Here is a 19,375-nt window from a genome sequence, read left to right as displayed (position 1 = left end):
TGTCAAGAAATGTCAACATTTATCCACACAAAAATCACTTTTTTTTATGTGTGCTCTGCTGCAAAATCAGGACGATGGTCACAGCAATCTACGGTGATGCTGTGACTGAGTGCCACCTCATCACCACAACTTTTTGCAGGTGCATCCACTGGCACATTAGCTGAGTTTAGGTCAGCTCCCACTTGTTAAGTTCTTTTTAGAAGAATGGTGTCTTGGAATAAGGAAATCACCCACTGCCTCCACATAAATGCATCACAGCAACTGTCAATTTACAGCCAAACACTGTTAGCACATACAGCAGTACAACACCATAGAACGCTGTCAGCCTAATAACAGATAAATCCAATATGAAGGTCATGCTGAAAAAAAAAAAAAAAAAGAATAAACACAAAGCAGACAATGCTCTAGGTATTATAAAACAGTCTTTATTAATGGCATGGCATTGAGAAGGAAAATTTTTGAATGAGCATATCACTTGGTCCTGACAGAAAATAAGCAGAATACATTTTCCATACAGAACTACGTCATCAAAGGCAATGCAATCAGACATTTATCCTCATCCACCACGAGGTCAGCATTTCACTTCTAAGCATTTGCCACAACAAGAAAAATATCAGACAACAGACAGTGTTTTAAGTGGAGAAAATGTCCCTCCAAAAGACAGAACACGTTCAAGCAAATTTAAAGAGAAAATACAAATGATCTAGCAATGGGGTAGAAGGACTCCGTAAAAGATATTGCTCTGGAATAATGAGTACCATCAAATTGATAAGGTTTGTTTCGCTTTATGGTCTTTATGTGTACACATATAAAATTACAGCAAACGTTCTGCTTTAACGGCCCTATCGTATTTCATGGGGATAAAAAACGGTTTTCAGTGGTTAACCTAAAAGCACAGACTCTCTTCCACTCCTGCATCAGCCAGCATAGGTGGGAAAATCCCTAAGTTTCTCTGTAACAGGTTGAAGGACAAAATAAGAGCCCTGGTTCATGCTTGGTAGGGAGTCTTGTTCCAGCCAGAGAAGTCTTTCCCATGAGTGATGGACCTATGCACATACATCTCCAGGCCTTGATCAGGTCCACAGCGGGGAAAAATGGGACAAAGGAGAGCAGCATAAGGAAGAAAAATGGACACTGGATAACACAAGCATGGATGATCCTTTGGGTGGAAAAAAATAGATAATATAGCGGGACAGTTTTCTGCTCACCAGCTAAATCAATGGGGAAATAGGCACTGCATACATCAAAATGCCCCATGCTGAAGCTGTCTTCTGCTCCCAGCCTACCCTTTCCTCTTTGTTACGGAGGCAAAGAACTTTTCAGGTAAATTTAGGATGGCGCTGAGTAAAAAAAAAAACACACATGATGGTGGGTTTGGATTTAATAACTTCATCTTGGTTGTTTGGTGTGTGTATGTATCATAAGACAACATCTCCCCTTGAGGCAAAATCTCACTTCTACAGAATTTGGTCACAAAAGAACAATGTATTCTTCCTTAGACTTCCTCCTGACTAAAAAGCAGTTTGGCATCTTTGTTGGTCAGAGGCAGATACAAACCACGACCTGCCAGATGTGAGCTATAATAACGGTGGTGGTGACGATGCTGGTTTCCTCCTCCCTCCCCCTGCACCAAGTAAACTAGTTATGAAACAGAGTCTGAAAGGGCTGAAAGAGAATTGCAGCATCTTTAAATAAGAAAACAGAATGAACTGGAAATCTGGAAAAATAACTGGTGACTAATATGCAGATTTTAGCTTGCGGATCGGAAGCCACAGTTTGCTGGAAGTTGAATTCCTTCTGCTAATTTTCTCAGATTAAAAAGGCACTTGTGTTCTCTCTGTATCTGAATGCTTTGCCTCCGTGCTTTTTGCAGCATATGCTCAAGTTTGCAGTTACTATTGATAGAATGAAAAAAAAAAAAACCACAAAAAAAACAATTCCTAAGATTAAAAAAAAAACAACAAAATTCTGCAGCCAAATGCTGCAGAATTCAAATCACAATTCAGACAATTAACAATCAAACATCAATCCTGGAACCTTCACTTAGAAAAATTTCTACCACAGATGGAATTTCGTTTAAATGAAGGACAGTAATGTTCAGATTGATGCCTCACTGGAGCCTGCACGAAAGCTGGCAAGCAAAATAAAGCAGGAGAAACGTTCAGATTATTTTAGGCTGAGTGTCCTGCGGGACACCTGAAAACTGCTAATTTGGAGAAGGGTAGACACGTGATTTCTGAGCCAGAAGAGAAGCCTGTTCTGTGACCATTAGCTGGAACCCTGGAAGCATCCAGAAGACGAGCAGGAAGAACTGATGGGCTGAGAGAGCAAAGCCCCACAAGTGAAAGATGTGCTGCTGCCTTCCCACCATGCCCTTCTTGAACCCACCAGCTCTTGGTTCCCTCAGCAACAACGAAAAGCAGGAACAAGGCCATTACTCACTTCAGAAGATGCCAGGCAGGCCAAACTTAGGTCATATCAGCATGCCACAGTATATAACTCTGTGTAGGAATTTCACAGGTTAGTCAGGCAGCAAACTAAAGGCACCACGAATGGGAAGCATAGACACTTGCCTATAGAAATGCTCATGTTACACATGAAGACCATAACAATTAATTAGATCTGGAAGAAAAAAATCCATTTCCTAAACATTTTTCTAAAGCTGCAACATACAAACATAGATGTAGACACAGAAGCTTGTATAATCTCTAAGGTGACCTGACAAGAGCTATCATAATTTGTATGACCAGGTATGAAACACGACCCTGTCACGCAGATAACAACGCCATATATAAGAAAGTAAAACAGAAAATGTATTCCTTATGAGTGTGAAAATATGTTAACCTCCTGGTGCTCTTTGCAATCCATTATCACTGACAGAAGGCACACCATAAAATCCAAATCCCAAGTGTCAAAGTTTATAGACATGATACACAGCCAAAAGTAATTTTAACTCCATTGTTTCATCTGTGATCTGTGTTTCATCTAAACAGGTTGGGGGCTAACTGGATCGATAATTAATTCTCATCAAGTGGAACATGACGCACGTTCAGCTGGATAAAAGCTATCCCTATCCATGGCTACAGAAAAAGCATTTGTTCTCAACATTGTCAGGGCAGGATCACTCCTATATTGGCTCAAACCAATATAGGCAATGCTATCAATAGAAGTCAGCACTGCCAGCCCACTGCTCCCCAAAGGCTCCTTGCACAGAGTAAGGTGTTCTGAGCAGCTGCAGATAGCTTACATATCCACCACAATGGTCTTCATTATATTTGGTATTTGAAGCAGAAAACACTTAACAACAGGATATTTTAACTCCTAAAGCCAGTCAATTACATTTGCTGAATTAGTCTGTGTGAACGAGTGGGTAAGTGCAACTGAGGAACAAGCATGAAATGAAAGCCCTGTTTAAAACAGGTCGCTCTTTTAGAAAATTTTGTAATTACACACTGCAAATGCACTTGCATGTTCAATGAGTAATACGTGTTTCTTGCAATGAGAAAGCCTGAAAAGCTTAATCAAAGCCTAGCTTATCACAGCAAAGGCTAATTGGCTTCCATAGTGCATCATCCTGCAGGATCTAGCATTAGCGCAAGCCTCACCAACCATTAGTTGGCAGAAAATCCCAATTTATTTTGGTAACATAGGTCCTACCTCAGAGGGTTTCCATGACCCCATGATCAGGTGGTGCATCAGTGGCCCATCCCATGCCCTCCAGTCAGCATCACCCAGCTGATCCACTCAACAGCCAGGAAAGATGGGAACTGCCCACAACTCAAAGAGCAATTTGGGAAGGGAGAATGGTGCACAGAGATACGTAATGGGTTGAAATCTTTTCCTTTTAAGGAAGAGTGCAAAAGAGAAACTAATTAATAAACTGCCATGAGTAATGCAATACAAAAATGTAAAATAATTGATGGACTGAAGTATTTCCCTACAGCCAGCTGCCATCTCAGCTTGTGAACTGTAAGGCTGATTTCCTCAGTGTTATGAAAAGAAATTGCCCTTTTGAAATTATTTTTTATTTATTTAGACTTCATTTAACTGCTGAACATTCTTTCAACTGAGGTGGGTTTTCAAACGAGGAATAAACCTAACCCTTCTCTTCCTAGACATGATCTGCATATATAAGAATGTGATCATATTCTAGGGAAATGCATCTTAGTACTTCCAGCCTAGGATTTCCACCAGAACAGCAAGACAATAAACGACAAAAGACAAGTCAAAAGAAAATCAGACTCTACTGGCTGACAGAGGTGAACATATTTTACATCAAGATGAATTTATTCATTTAAATGCTCCATCTGAAATCATCTTACATCTGTGTAAGAGCTTAAAATTATTGTAATCAACCGAACAGAAATATCACAAGTATTATTGGCTTGGTACGCATCAACCGTAAGGAGTTAGAACCAGAATACACTGCAGTACTGAACCTTGTAAGCAGAAAAAACTTTTGTCATTTCATTTCGGTGACCAATTCAAGGAGGAAGAAACAAGATTCCATCAATACAGCACTTTGGTGCTGAAAAACTCTGCTAATCAGCAGGGCCAGGTCCAGGACCAACCCAACCCTTCCTGTGGCACCCCTTGGTGACAAGTGGGCCCACCACTGCATCCAGAGCCAGGGGACATCTCCAGATTAAATACAACGCACACACTACTAGCATCTGTCATTCAAATCGCTCAGCTTCAGAACTCCTACTACAACAGCTAAACACAAGAAAACAATCTAATTTTGCACGTCAGAAGACCAACTCAGTACCAGTCCCCTCACCAGCTGTAAACCCAAGTGCCAGACCTGGGCGATTAGGTCCGCATGTTTCCTAGGTGATAAGCCTTTCATTTTTCTGGAAGACATTTGAAATAGAGCATAGGAAGATTAATCCTCCCCAGAGAAGGGAGAGTTTGCTGGCTAATTTCTCTTGCATTTAGATGTAATAATTAGGCATATTGATTCTTCTGCTTTGTTCCTTACCGTTACAGCGAAATAATTAACAGAACTTCAAGGAAATATTTGAAAGCTCACTTCATGATGTCTCTTCAAACATGGCTCACTTTACACTTACGTGCACACTCAAAGGGAACAGGGAAAGGCAGATTCTCGCTGTATTTATCCCTTCAGTTCCTCAGGCACCAACCTCAGGCAGCAAAGCACTGCCTTGGGCTCTGCTCCACGTGCTGCCGATTAGACTCTGAAAGGCAACGCAAATGGGATCCAGCTGGTGCATCCAAGGTGAGCACTGCTTTACCAAGTTATCACAGCAGCTTGCTATGGAGGGGGACCCCACAAAAGTTACAAGTTTCTAGAGCTCCCTGGTAGCCCTAGGGATGTACAGTTTGGCTAAACTGCATCCACTGAGCATGTACACACAGGGAAAGCCAAAGCTGTAACACTTATTAGAAGGATGAATGAAGATATTAAACTCGTAAAAAGTTCTGAGAAAAGCCTATTCGCCACTTAAGCCAAAAAGGATTTTCTCATGTCTAATTCAACATTACTAATTCAAGAGTTTATAAGAGTTCTCTGATCTCTGCAGCATGTCTTAGATTTAAATAATTTTCAGCAATTTTCTATCAAAAAGCCTTGAAAATATTAATCCTGTAAAAACACAAGGAAACGCACATGCACTTTAACACATGCTGGCATCAGAGCAAGCCTGGCTGATACAAAACCCTCATTTCCCAGCTGCTGAGAGGCAAGTGGGACACTTGCTCCCCAAAAGTATGCAGATGTGCTGCCCTGGAGGGCAGTACTCAATGTGTGAGATGCAGTTGAGCATTCAGGTCCAAAGTGAGGACCAACCTTTGCAGAAGGGGTGTTTATGGAGATCACTGGAGTATCCTGCCACAAGAAGGGAAACTGCAGCTTTCCCTACTTTCCCCCCTTCATTCAAAGCTCACCCAGTCCTTTGTGACTATTTTAGCTCCAGGAAGATGTTAGCTATCAATACTTGATAGGCATCTCTTGTACCTAATGGTCACTCTGACAGCAGGGAGCCAATGTCTTTGAACACTTCAAACAGAAATCTTGGATGTGAATACCTGTTTGGAGGAGGAAACATCTGAAGATTGTGTTTCTCTGATATTTATACTTCCTTGGAAATGGTGTTTTCTGTATGACTCACATTTATGTTTTTCACTTGTGATATTTTTAAACTTTGAGATCCAGCACTGATTGAGTGCAAACAGTGCAACATTTCTCCCATCCTACCCTAATGGGGCTTATGGCCAGATATGGAGGACAGCTGGAGCTGGGAATGGGTCATCTCCATTATACAATGGGGACAGAAAGCCTAAAAGAAATAGTTTGAGGATTTATGAACATCAGTCATATGTGAAAAATAAAACTTGACAGATTAATTAAAGCAGCACATAGACTCATTTTCTATGAGAACACCATGTATATTTGAAAACAAATAATCCATCCAGAACAAGGGCTCCTTTCACAGAATCATAAAATGGCTTGGATTGGAAGTGACCTCAAAAATTATCTAGCTCCAACCCCCAACCACTAAATCAGACACCAGATCAGGTTGCTCATCTAACCTGGCCTTGAACACCTCCAGGGATAGGGAACCCACAACTTCTCTAGGCAGCCTGTGCCCCTGCCTCACTTTTCCCTCCCTTCTACCCAAGAGTATCCCTACAGCTTGGTTCGGAGCGAAACAAAACATTGCAATTAATTAAATAAACCCCAGAAGGAGATATTCTCAAGATGGATGTGTCTCATTTCCATGAACTTCCACCTACAGAACACCCCTCCTCAAATCCACCCTCCGTATGAGGGCATCACAGAGAAACCTGCCATCACTACATGATAAGGGCTGCACCGAGAGCCTCCAGGTTTGAAATTACACATCTCAGAGAGCTAAAAGACCCAGAAAAGAAACACAAGAAATAGAAAGAAAAGGAGATTTCAGCATTTTAAATCTGCCCCCCCGACTTCATCTTCTCCTGCAGCTTGGAGAAGGCTCAATGGAGCAAAGCTCACCATGAAATCACGTTGCCTGGGTTAAAATGTCTTTAAGAGCAAGCAAACGTAAACACTGCCTTTCTTTAAATACTATTTAGTTCTTTATGGCATCATTCAAGAGACATAAATGCAAGCCCCGAGCTCAGACACAATTAGCTGCCCAGAGGAAAATCACAGGCAAGGCTGCTTTGGCAGGGAACAGTTTTGTAAACACATTTCTTTCTGCAGGAGGCAGCAAGAGCAGGAAGGCTGAGGCAGGAGGACAAGGCAACCAGGCAGAACAATGCTAAAACCTGGAAACCTGAGAGAAGGTAAGAAAGAGGGCTTGGTGCCCAGCCAGCAGGGAGGGAGCAGCATCTCTATGCAAATAAACACAGGTGCATCACTGAAACACCTGAAGCAAAGTCTTCTAAAAGAAGCAACCTACAAGGGTCTGAAAATTTCCCTAACAATCCCAATCACAAGGGGCAATGCCACCAAGGGAAACCCATTTGGTCTGTACAAAAATGTCTCCAGTTCTCTACGTGCCAGGGAGCACACTGTTTTCTGTGCAATAACCCAGCACTCTGCCAGAGACAGAATTTAAATACATTTCCATTCAGATCTCTTCCCCTCTCCACTCGCAGCTTGTGAAAGAAGTGACTTGAACTTACAGCACTGCAGGGTTTTTTTCCTACTCGGACTTTTAATTCACTGGCATCATAAAGACCTTCAGCAATTTACAGTGTGAAGAGCATTCTTCAGATCACCCTGCTTTGTACATTGAGGTTGCTTCATTACTTACATTGCATTACACAGGAGCAAACGAAGTGGCCATGCCCGGGAGCCAGTCTGAGCCAGATGTTCTCCTGGATCCCACATCTGGACTGTCCAGCTCCTGTACTGCAGCTGCCCCTTTGCAGAACAGAGCCAAAAAAACACTGCATACCTTAGCGCCAATTCAAAACTAGGATACATCAGAGAAATGCTGTAAAGGAGACAGCCACATCATCAGGCTGCACTAATGAAGGTATTGCAATTAGCAAAAAAAGTTTTAAGAAAAAAGGGAGTTGCAGGAGACATCCTAACTCTATCGGATGATGGCAAGGCACACCAGAGGGACCAGAATATAGTTTTTCCTACCTCTTGCTATGATGTCTGAGCTATTTGTCCTCCTGTAGTCAGTAGAACACACAGCAGACCCTCCTGCCAAGCGTGGTTTTGGTGACAGTTTTGTTGAGATTCACAAATTTCACATTCAGCAGTCATGATCAACCTTCACACAAAGACCGTGCCCTGCCTTTGGGATCCATTGCAATACTAATGAAACTCTGTCTTGGCCAGGAAATCCCACAGGTTTTCTTCCCCACATTGAATGCAGAGGAATCCCACAGCTCTTTGCCCAATTCCAGCCTGCTGCTTCTCTGAGACACCTCTTTTTCCTGGCTCCTTCCCATCCATAGAAGGACACAGTGGGCATGGCGGTGATGGATGGACAATCATGGATGTCTTTTCCAACAAGCATCACAAATAGCACAGGTGATAAACAACAGAACCAACTGCAAGAAACCCACTTTCCTCTTTGAAAGCACCTGCACTTCTTAGTAGTGCAGAACACGGATAAAAATGCCAGGAGGACAGTGCATACGGAACACAAGCATGCTATACATGGCACACTGAATTCGATTTTGCTTCATGCCACCATATGGAACAGAATCTCAGCGTCATCAAACGTTTACCTAAACTCCATTAATGTCTTATGCAAGCCAATATTTATAGCATACACACCAGTAGCTGCTGTCAGAGTGTGTATAAATGTTAAACTGAGCTGTTAAAGAAACATAATGACAGATGTAGAGATGCTGAAGAGTGCAATCTATTCTAATTTATGATAATTTATTTCCATCATCTGGAGCCCTATTCAGAAGAGAAAGCTGAATGCATCCCAAAGCGCATCACGGGATGGAGCGTAAAAATCCCCCAGAAAATCTCTTTGAAGAGAGCCCTCTTCTCCTCACACCCAGCAGCCTCTGTGCAGGAGAGATGCAGATGTGGGGTACCCAGCACCCTGCCTCCGGCAGCCCAGGGATGTGCAGATCTCATTGCAAGCTGGGAAGAGCTGGGAACTGTTTGTCCCATGAGATCATTGCTGAGTCACTACTTTTTAGGTGCTAAGCTGCGGAAACAATATTTATGCGCTTTGTCAGAGCTTCTTCAGCTGCATTAACAACCCATACAACATCCACGGGTGGCCAGTGCTAATGAGCACAGAAACAAAAAGATGGAAAAGTGGTTGTTGGGTTGTTTTTTTTTTTTTGTTGTAGTTGTTTTTTTTTTAAAGAAACATTTGGATGCTGTGGCAGAAAGAGCTTCTCTATTTCACTGCTGAGCAGCACAAGCTGTGCTGGCGCAGTTCTGCCCCAAGCCTGTCCTTGCTCTCCTGTTGCTGTCAGTCTACTGTGAAAATCATGATGGAAGGGATGGAAAAAAAATGGGGAAAACAGGAAAAAGAAAGAAAGGGGGAAGAAAAAAAAAAAATAGAAAAAGCTAGTCATGCCAGCACTTGGTTCCCTCAGTAAAAAAATACTCTGGTCCAGAAGCAGGGAGCAGCACAGGCAAGCAGCTCATTTACAGTGCACTGCAGCATCATGCTTGGTGGCGGCAGGCAACCTTCTGCTGCACCCATCCTGAGTCCCCACATATGTCAGGCACTGAGACACAGCCTCAGCTTCCTGCCAAGGCCCCACAATCTGGGACAGCATGGATCTGGTACTGGGATGGATTCTGATTGCACAGAGCCTCCTGCCACTTGCACAAAGTATAAGCATAAACTACAATGCCAATATGCACGCTGTCTGAAAAATCAGTGCTTGACAGCTGAAGGTTTTCCACCAAAAGGATTTTCTACACTTTTTACTTGCTCACTTTTTTCCAAAAATTTATCGTCTCTGCTCCATAAATGTTAACCCTCCCCTGCAAGTCCCAATGCCAAGGGTGCAAGTGGCTCTGGCTCCTCCAGAAGCAAGCCTGGTGCATAACAACATGATGCAGGAGGAGAACAAGGACCTGGTCACCGCTTCTTAAAGGAAAGAGTTGGGAGGGACCCATAAGGATCATCAAATTCAACTCCTGGCTCCACAAAGGACCATCCAAAAATCAGACCATGTGTCTGAGAGCATTGTCCAGATGCTTTTGAATTCTGGAAAGTTCAGTGCCATGACCACTTCCCAGAGAAGCCTGTTCCAGTGCCCAACCACCATCTCAGCAAAGAACCTTTTCCTGATATCCAACCTGAACCTCCAATTGAGCTTTGAGTTGAAAGACTGTGGCTTCTGGCAAAAATATTTCTTCTCTCACGATCTCACTAGAAATATGGAGTTTCCAATGGAACCTTATATGAAGTGATTTTCCTCCCCTGAAATGAAACCGTGTTCTCCAACCAGCTCTACAAACAACTTTGATGCAGTGATGACTAGGCTTGCCTGACACCTGGGTACAGCCCAACTACTCCACAGCTCCTCAGTCACTGCCCCCAGGCTATAAAACAGAAGGAAGCTGACTTTAATACCTTGGCCATTCAATCATTGTATGTTCCTACCCATTTCTTGCACTACCATTTACAGAAGTATATTTAAAAAAAAAAAAAAAAAAAAAGAGAGAGAGAGAGGCTACATTCAAAAAGAAGCTCTACTGAGACATCACTAAAATACTCCTCAATAATCACAGAACCATTAAGGTTGGAAAAGACCTCTAAGATCATCTGGTGCAGCCATCCATCTACCGCCAATAATGCCCACAAAATCTCATAGTCTGTAATGCCTTTGGTAGCCAATTAGCAAAGAGAGTTGTGATGCACACTTCACCTAACAGCATGTGATTTTGTACTTTTATTCATACTCAAATACATCCCAGCAGCTATGTGTAAGTTTGGTATAAAATGCAGCTAGGATGCAACAAAAGACACTACGTATATCAGCCTGCTGAGATCAAAGGCACGCAGCAGCAAAGAATTTAATTAAAATGTTAAAATTAACTAGGAAAGCATCCATTGTTTAATTCGTCTGGCAGGCATGTTCTTGCAAAGTGGGACCTAATTCTGCTCCAGCATGCAGGCTGCCCTGGGAGATAGCAATCCACAAAGCGCTGCAGGCTTACGGCTGCAGCATTTGGCACTGAAGAGGTTTTGAAAAACCATTTTCAGTAACCAACTTAACTCCATCGAGATGGGCAAGGGAGACATTTCATCCAGCATCAGGAAGGTGGCACTTAGGACATGGTTAGTGGACACAGTGGTGAGGGGTCGACGGTTGGACTTGATGATTGTTCAGGTTCTTTCCAATCTTAACGTTTCTACAATCCTCTGATTCTACAATACCAAGTATGGGGTGCCAATATGAGCACCCAACACGCAAATGTCAGAGGGCTGGAGCCGAGGATTACCATTTCAAACCGGATACTTTGGATTCGCATCACCTGAGGAGTAACACCAGAGGGCAGAGCACATACATCAGCTGAGGGCAGACATCACAAACTTCTGCTGGAAATTCATGGAACCGTGAAGAGCAGTTACCCAGAGCCACCAGCTGAGGTGGCAGAGGCACACAGCTGCCTATTCACTTCCCACAGATATTCACTCAGGCTGTTTGCAATAGACTCTGGTATTTCTCAAGGAAGAAGGATTGGGTTGACAAGGCAGGAGTTTTGCAGGACAGTCAGATATATTTATTTTACCTTCAGTGCCACATCTCCACAGTTCTTTAACACCTCCAGGATCAGTGATTCTACACTCTCCCTGAGCAGCCTATGCCAGTGCCTCACCACTCTTTCTGAGAAGACATTTTTCCTAATATCCAACCTGAACCTCCGCTGGCACAAAGTAAGGCTGTTATCATCTGATTATTTGTAAAATGCTGGTGAAATCTTGCAGCTCTACAGTTTTTCACCTGCTTCCTTAGCACAGAGATGTGGGAGGCTACGTGCTGCCTTCTAGTACTTGTGAGTGAATGGCATGCCCACTGGGACCTCTTAGTGAAGAGATGACCCCAATCCCAATTGTAGGACCTTTCTGCTTTCCTCTCCACTGCTGGGACACAGCACTGAGCCATGCTGCACAAGGCTGCTCCTACAGAGAGTCCCTGTAGACAAGTGTCCACATTTGTCCGATCCTTTGCTGAGCTTCCTCCCCAAGAAGTATTATAAAAATACTCAGCCCTGGCAGTAACTGAGCTGTCTGCTGCCTGCATTTTGGTCCTCCCATCACAGTCACAACCCTGAGTGTGACCACCGGTTCTCACCCCTCTGTGCTCTAAGATTAGCTTTGAGCTACTTGCAAATGCACAGATGCAGCAATCCTCTGTGCACTCAGGGATGCGAATGCATACATGAGCACAGACTGCTAATAAAGCAACACAACATTTTTGGTCTTTATAAATGGCTCTTTGAAAATACTTCTCTGACTGAATGCCATTGCCAAACTTTTTTTAATGCCATGATTTGTGTCTGTAGTTATATTCATTGAAATCACCATCACTTTACATGGCTTATGCATTTCACTGAGAACGAGCAGCACTATTGGCTTTTCCAGCTGAGCAAGTGCAGTATTCTGAGTGGGAAAACAGTTTCCAAAGACCAACTCCAGAAGTTTCTGCAATAGCCAGAAGATGAAACTGCAAATTAAATAGTACAAAAGCTGGCAGTTGGTCTATATTCAGTATTCTTTTCCTTTTGCCAAAAAGAAAGCAAGCTGTCACCTTAGCAACTGTGTCTTTGCAGTACATGTGCCACTTTGATCCAACACCTCAAAAGCAGCACCTCCACATGTTCCTTTCTACTATGTTCTTTGCAGCACCTGCTGGATCCCCCAAGAGCAAAAGCCATTATCAGAGAATCATAGAATCATTAAGGCTGGAAAAGACCACTTAATACCATCCAATCCAACCATCAACCCATCACCATCCTTAAAGACCCCTCTGGCCAAATACCAGGCTGGGTGGGCAGACAGACAAATGCTCTTTGCTGCTCTGTATTCCTGGAGCATAACACTTGATTGCTTTCACTCGGTCCCAAGGAGAAGCTGGTACACGAGCCCAGGTTCACATGAGGACTGCAAGATCCAAAGGATGGCAGCTCTTTGTCATGAGCACATTCCTCCCTGACTGCAACACTGGAATCCAGAGATGTCAACAGGCAGGGCTTTCACCCCGGGCTTCAATTATGCAGATGCTGATTTACAGGAGTGATGACTGAAACTTCTCCCTCATAAAAACTGGCAAGGATCCTGTAACTGTGTACGTCTAATGACACAGCCCTCTATCTCCATGCATCTCCTTGCTAGTTTGAAAGTCAGATCATTTTTGTTCTTCCTTTCATAGAAACCTGGTTTGCATATATAATCAAATTTAGCATTAATGAGTTTCTCTTCTCATCCTTTATTCCTACAGCTTGGAACAGCCATACTCAGATAACAGCAGCTGAGTCTGCCATCAGGAAGGTGGCTTACCATAAAGAGATTTCTTCAGGTTCACTCAGAGATGCCCATGGAGCTCCTCACTCCAAAGAACCCCCACTTCCCAAAGCACACTTTCTCAGCCACACTAATCCAGTGTAACTCCTGCATACCCAGTCCCACTCAGCCTGGACTTGGCCTAAGAATCATCAAGCCTTCAATGAGTTGTTAAGTGACCTTTTAAAATTGATTCTGCTATGATTATAGCTTGAGCCCAAGCAGAGATGGCAAGCACGCCTCAGATGAAAGATACTCTTTATTTGCAATGTGGTCGGGCATCACTGACCTTTTCTCCTTCCTTCTTTGCCTGTTCCTGAATTTGTACCATGCACAAAAAACATGCATGTGAGCAGTGTGCAGAACAGCCAGCTCTATGCAGTCTGCATGGAAACAGGGGATCACAGAACAGATTTTCTGCTCCTTTGCTTGTCTGCTGGGTTTTCAGTCTTCAGGGCTTCCATCTCTCTTCAACGACCATATGGTAGCATATGGCTTATCAGAGCCAAAGGTTTCAGAATCACAAAACTCCCAGAAGCTGAGACTTTAAAACCACAAGGTAAAATACTGTGCACGCACTGAGGGCTTCTGCCGCCTTCACCCCAATCCCACCAGTGGTGAGATATGGGTTCACATCTGTCTTCAGTGAGGCTGCAGCAAGTGATGCCCTGCTAAGTGTCCAGAAGTTGTATCTCCAACCACAGGGACCAACGGAGCCAGCTCATGGGGGTCCATTCAGTTGGGTGCTCACATCCCCTTGTTCCAGAGTGGTGAAATGCAGAGTGTTTCTCTGCTAAGCTAAGCTGCCTATAAAAAATCATCCCATCAAGGGTTAGTTACATGGTAATTACCTTTGTAGTACTAAAATACCATATAAACAGATTTACATTTTTTCATTAAGTAGCACACGTTTGTATTGACCTGATGCTGTGGATACAAGATTCCTGACATAGTAGCTGGCATGAGGTTTTCAAAAACAATCAGGTACTTGTTTCACAAAGACGACATCAAAAAAATCAACAATACATTTCTTGACATATTTGCATATCCTACACATCAAGATGAACAGATCCAAAACAGAACGCGGTCCTGAGGTTACACAAGCAACATCAGTAGGCAGGAAAAAAATTATTTTAAGGCTTTTCTCTCAATCCAAGGACAGAGAAGAGCAAACACCCAACCCTCCAGCCGTCCATAAGCATTAAACTCCATCATGATCACTCGACTCCATCACCTATAGTACTCCTTACCGACCACTCTATGCCCATGCCAGAGTAGACAGCCACCTTCTGGCTAGGCAAAATGCAAACACAAACAAATGTGATGAAGTGGATCCAACAACTTGAAAAGAATTTCAGGACCATAATATTAATCAATGCCTCGTGCATGTAACCTGTTTTATCATTTATTTCATCAACGCATGACATCTAAGATTTTCTACGACACAATTGGAAGCATGCAGCTACTTACATCCATTCATATGCATGCAAATATAATCCAAAGAAGGGCACCACAGCCAGATGAGCAATCAGCATCAGGACAAAAGATAAGACTTCCCATCAGTTTTTGTAGACTGAGATTTCCTTTGCCTTCCCAAGCATGCATCTGTTTGCAGGGAAAGATTGCTAACCCTTTCAGAGGCCACGCAAACAAAGCAAGCTTTGCTCTTGCCAGGCTTTTCTTCCTAGCTCCTGAGCCAAAAGATCACATCATGAGGGCAAGGAAGCAGAGCAGGGTTAGTTTGGTCCACGTGCACATAGTTTTGAAATCTTCCTGGCAGTTCATATGTCTAGTTTCCATCACAGATGAATGCGGATCTGTTGTCCAAATGCCAGGCACTGTTCTGGAAACCTTTTGTACATCCAAAGCAAAATCACGTGCAGTGACTATCTGCAGTCATGCAAAAACCAGAATGTAATTTTCCTGCACAAAGCATGAATTACAACAACTCTTCAGATAGATTCAGGTTCATTAAGCATCTCATTGTCAACATCCAATGTTGACATCCTCAAGAAAAGCCCCAAAAGTGCTTTTCAGCCTGCAACACCAACAATAGCTGAAAACCACAGCTCTAAGACGGCTCCCAGGAACACACATTGCAATGTACAAGGGATGAGCAGCAGTACAGTTCTGTAAGCAACAGGAAGACAGGGGAAAGGCTCTTGAAACCTTAGCCTGATGCCATTTACCAAAATATTTTTGCAGGTAACCCCTGGCTCCATAGAGGCATGCACATCAAGTGCTTCCTTTGTAGACACACAAAGTTCTGCTTTTCAGTAGATTCGCTCCAGAGAAGCAACAACCACGATACAAATATAACACAAGTGACAAACTTGCTTTTCCTGCTTACTTTTCACAGACCCAGTCAAAGCAATCCAAACACATCCAGACATCCATGTGATGGAAATTAATCCAGGGTGACAAGCAAATATATTTCTTTCATCTTTCCTTAGTCACTGTTGTCAGGTGCACACTGAGGAGAGTCCTTTCTCAGGCAAAGCTGTGACACTGTTAACTGGTCACAGAGGACTGCAGAGCCACAGCAGACAATTATGAGAAATAAACTTCAGCAGCATCCCCTTGTCTCAAGTGAAGATCAAGCAGGGGGACGAAGGGGCAGAAGAGCAATCAGCTCTTCAACAGCTTTCCCCAACATGTGCCACAAAACAAGAGTTGACTCAGAACTGGGAACACCCAGAGCCTATCTAGCACAGCTGTGTGCAATTTTCCAAGCCCAGAACTGTGATCCCTATGCTGTGAGCACGCCATTTATAACCAATGTAGAGCTCTGAACTTCCCCCAAAAAACACAACTCTGGTGTTCAATTGCTACAAGTCACTTTTTTCTTTTCCTAACCTTTCCTGGGCCTGAGCCAACGTTGTCTGTTAATGGCCTCCAAACGCAATTTCTTGCCTGGAAATAGATTGCAAAGTACGCGAGAAATACAAATGAAAACGTACCATGAATATTCAGAAGAATCAGCCCTATTTCAGCATCTTCTCTCACAGCACTTGGCAATAATCAAAGCAGAAGATTGCAAGAGACCCAATCCAGTGCCTGCTCCTCCAGACACAGCTCTGTGAGCTCATGGAACTTGCACACTGACAGACTGCAGTTATCAGCCTGAGAACCTACAGCCATCCCGGTTGTCTCCAGACTTGAAAGTATTTGCATTGCTTACAATGCAGAGGTAGGTTTATTAATAAAGACACAGACCCCTGTGCTACCTCCTCCATGGACCTACCCAAACAGATCACAAGATGGGAGCACACGTTAGGGTTTGGCCTGCCTGGACCAGCTGAGGATCTTTTGGTCCCAATGTGCCACCCATACTGTAGCCTTCCCACCCTTACATCCTAACAGCTTCAGAAATCCAGAATTTGGCTTTCTGGGAAACAAGCATTAAAAAAAAAAAAAGTGCACAAGTTTTCCAAAAGCAGAAATTAACACCTCCCTTTAGATGATAAATAAGCCAAAAGAACACGATGTAAAACCACTTGCAGTTGCTTTCCCATATCCTAAAGCTCCATGCGTGTTGTGATTCAGCTGTCACGTCATCACACAACATCAGTCACACCTTCCTATAGGCGATTACTGTAAAGCTCTGAGAAACTCATCAGCGTTAACGAGAGCAGCTTTAATAAATTCCACTGTCACCAGCACTTTCTGCATAAAAACCCCACTCACACATCATTTAACACCCAAAATGAAACAGCTGTAAATCCAGCAATTAGCAGTGAAATTTGACTGTTCTGATCAAGTGCACTGAAGGCTGCAATGCTGCCGGGGAACGTGAAAGCTGCCACAGAATCTGCTAGAGCTTAGGGTCTGTTTTGGAGTTCAAAATGACAGCTGGAGTGAAAAAAGGAGTCAGAGGGAGAGACAGACACTTACTGGGACCAGAGATGGTGGAAAGTTGGCAGGCATGGCGAGAGGAAAAGGATAGGAGCAGCAAGATGAAGTGAGGAGAGTTGGAATTCAGGTAATCCACAAAGTTGATAGATAAAGTCTTACTCTTTACACTAAGGCATGCTTAATTCCACTCACATGTACATTCAAAATTTGAAGGAGTCATTTCTCAGACCATGTTGAATTCTGATACATTTTGCAATCTTTTGCCCATTTCCAAAGGATCGATCCCCCCCCCCCCCCCAGCAGTGCCAGAGGGCTCTGTTTCTGTATATTCGTACACATGCAAGCAAGCAATGTGCAGATGGAGCAACAGAAGAGTTTTTACAAGTGGTTTTCAACCACGGTAAAGGCAGGTTTACATTCAGCAGTTGGAAAAAGTTACAGAACTGTGCAACTGTCAAGGAAAGAGCCCAAGAGCTCCCGCATACTCCCCCAGAGATGCCAATGCTCTGTGGGGAACAGTTTCCTGCAAGGTCAAAGCCCGTGCCCCCCCTGGAGCTCACTGCCCTGCCACCACCAGCACAGCTGCACATAGTGAAGACACCACACTCCCAGCAGGGATTTGCCATGGAAATAGCTTCACTCTCTGTTCTGCTCCACAATTGCTTTCACAGCAAGCAGCAGGGAGAGCCCAGGGCTCAGCCCCTGAGCACCCCAGTTCTCCTGGAAGCAGGAGCAGAGCTGCTGGGATGCTGGGAGCATTGCACACAAGTCACTCCACTTGAGGTGCAGGACCACTTCATCCCAAGCCCGCAGCCACGTGCCCATCACCCAGCTCTGCTGGACACAGAGGGCTCTGGGGGTCAGCAACCCCCAGCACACCTCAACGGCCCTTCATTATGGTGAGCACAGCGGGTGCCAGTATGTGGGTAAGGCACCCACACGCAGATGTGCCCCCCAAAATATGCAGCTTACATAATTCCCCAGCCAGTCGGCGTTAGGGGAATGTGATTAATCCTCCATGACATGTTCTGAACTTTCCGTTCAGAGCAGCTCTCTCCTCCCGCAGACCTACTGGCGATGAATGTCATTTGACCTGCAGACTTCACTACGAATGAGCATCAGAGCAACAAACAGTGACATTGCTCCGCAAACCAATTATCTGCCTCCTTTCCCGCTCGGCCCAGAGACAAGTTTGCTAAATACATAATGAGATTTTTTTTTTTCTTCCCAACCTGCACAAGGCTGGGGGGGCACCCACAACCCCCCTATCCCATCCCATCACCGCAGGACAACGGGTCCCCATCCTCAGCCCGTCTCCCACCTGTTCTGCGAGGCTCACTTTGGTAACATCCCCTCTCCCATCAAAAGCCCCCAATCCCACAGCGACCCACCCGGCACTCACCCACTCCAACACCCTTAGGAAGGCCAGCGGCTCCTTCACCACGCGGAAAGTCCCCGCGGAGGCGAGCTGCGGGGCAGAGAGAAGCAATCAGAGAGAAGCGCTCAGCAACGCGCAAACCCCTACGCCCGACCCGCGGAGCTGCGCGTCCTACCTGGTCCACCGCCTCCATGGCGCCGCAGCCCCGCGGAGCCGAGCGGAGCGGAGCCGCCCGCCAGCCTCCAGCCGGGGATGCGCGCCGCTGCCCCCGCGCACGCCGGGCGGAGCAGCCGGGCGGGGCCCCGCGCCCCCCGCACCGCCCCGCGGAGCCGCCCCGCGCCGTGGGAACGCTCCGGGAGCATCGCCGTTCATTTAGGATGGAGTTGGTTCTTCGAGATGTGTTTTTATTTGCTTCGGAAGGGAAAGGGGGAATAGGGAATTTAAATTAAAGATACGGAGAAATAGAAGAAAGACAAGAAGGGGTGAAATAATGGAAATAAATAAAATGAAGGAAATAAAATAAAGGGAATAAATAAAATAAATAAAAATAAAAGGGAATAAATAAAAAACAAAACAAAGAAAGAAAACCTGCCTCCCCGTCCCCCCGCCCACCAAGGAGCTGCTAACATTAGGCACATTGGAGCCCCGCGTCCTCCTTTCCCCCCCCCCCCCAGCCACCCCC

At 44.5% G+C, this 19,375-nt stretch overlaps 1 protein-coding gene across 1 annotated transcript in view; it reads right to left on the bottom strand.

The window, feature by feature from the left end:
- Positions 1-19,066, bottom strand: part of SYNPR (synaptoporin) — a 78,727-nt gene extending 59,661 nt beyond the window's left edge. The window contains exons 1-2 of the mRNA XM_085236007.1: positions 18,869-19,066; positions 18,718-18,783 (exon numbers count right to left, since the gene is read on the bottom strand). Coding sequence (XP_085092133.1) covers positions 18,718-18,783; positions 18,869-18,886 — 84 coding nt within the window. The 5' untranslated portion in view covers positions 18,887-19,066. The remainder of the gene's footprint in view (positions 1-18,717; positions 18,784-18,868) is intronic.
- Positions 19,067-19,375: the final 309 nt, after the last annotated feature.

The sequence above is a fragment of the Meleagris gallopavo genome, chromosome 14 (genome assembly GCF_905368555.1).
Source record: "Meleagris gallopavo chromosome 14, MGAL_WU_HG_1.1, whole genome shotgun sequence".
Classification (NCBI taxonomy): domain Eukaryota; kingdom Metazoa; phylum Chordata; class Aves; order Galliformes; family Phasianidae; genus Meleagris; species Meleagris gallopavo.
This window is presented reverse-complemented; position numbering and strand designations above follow the sequence as displayed.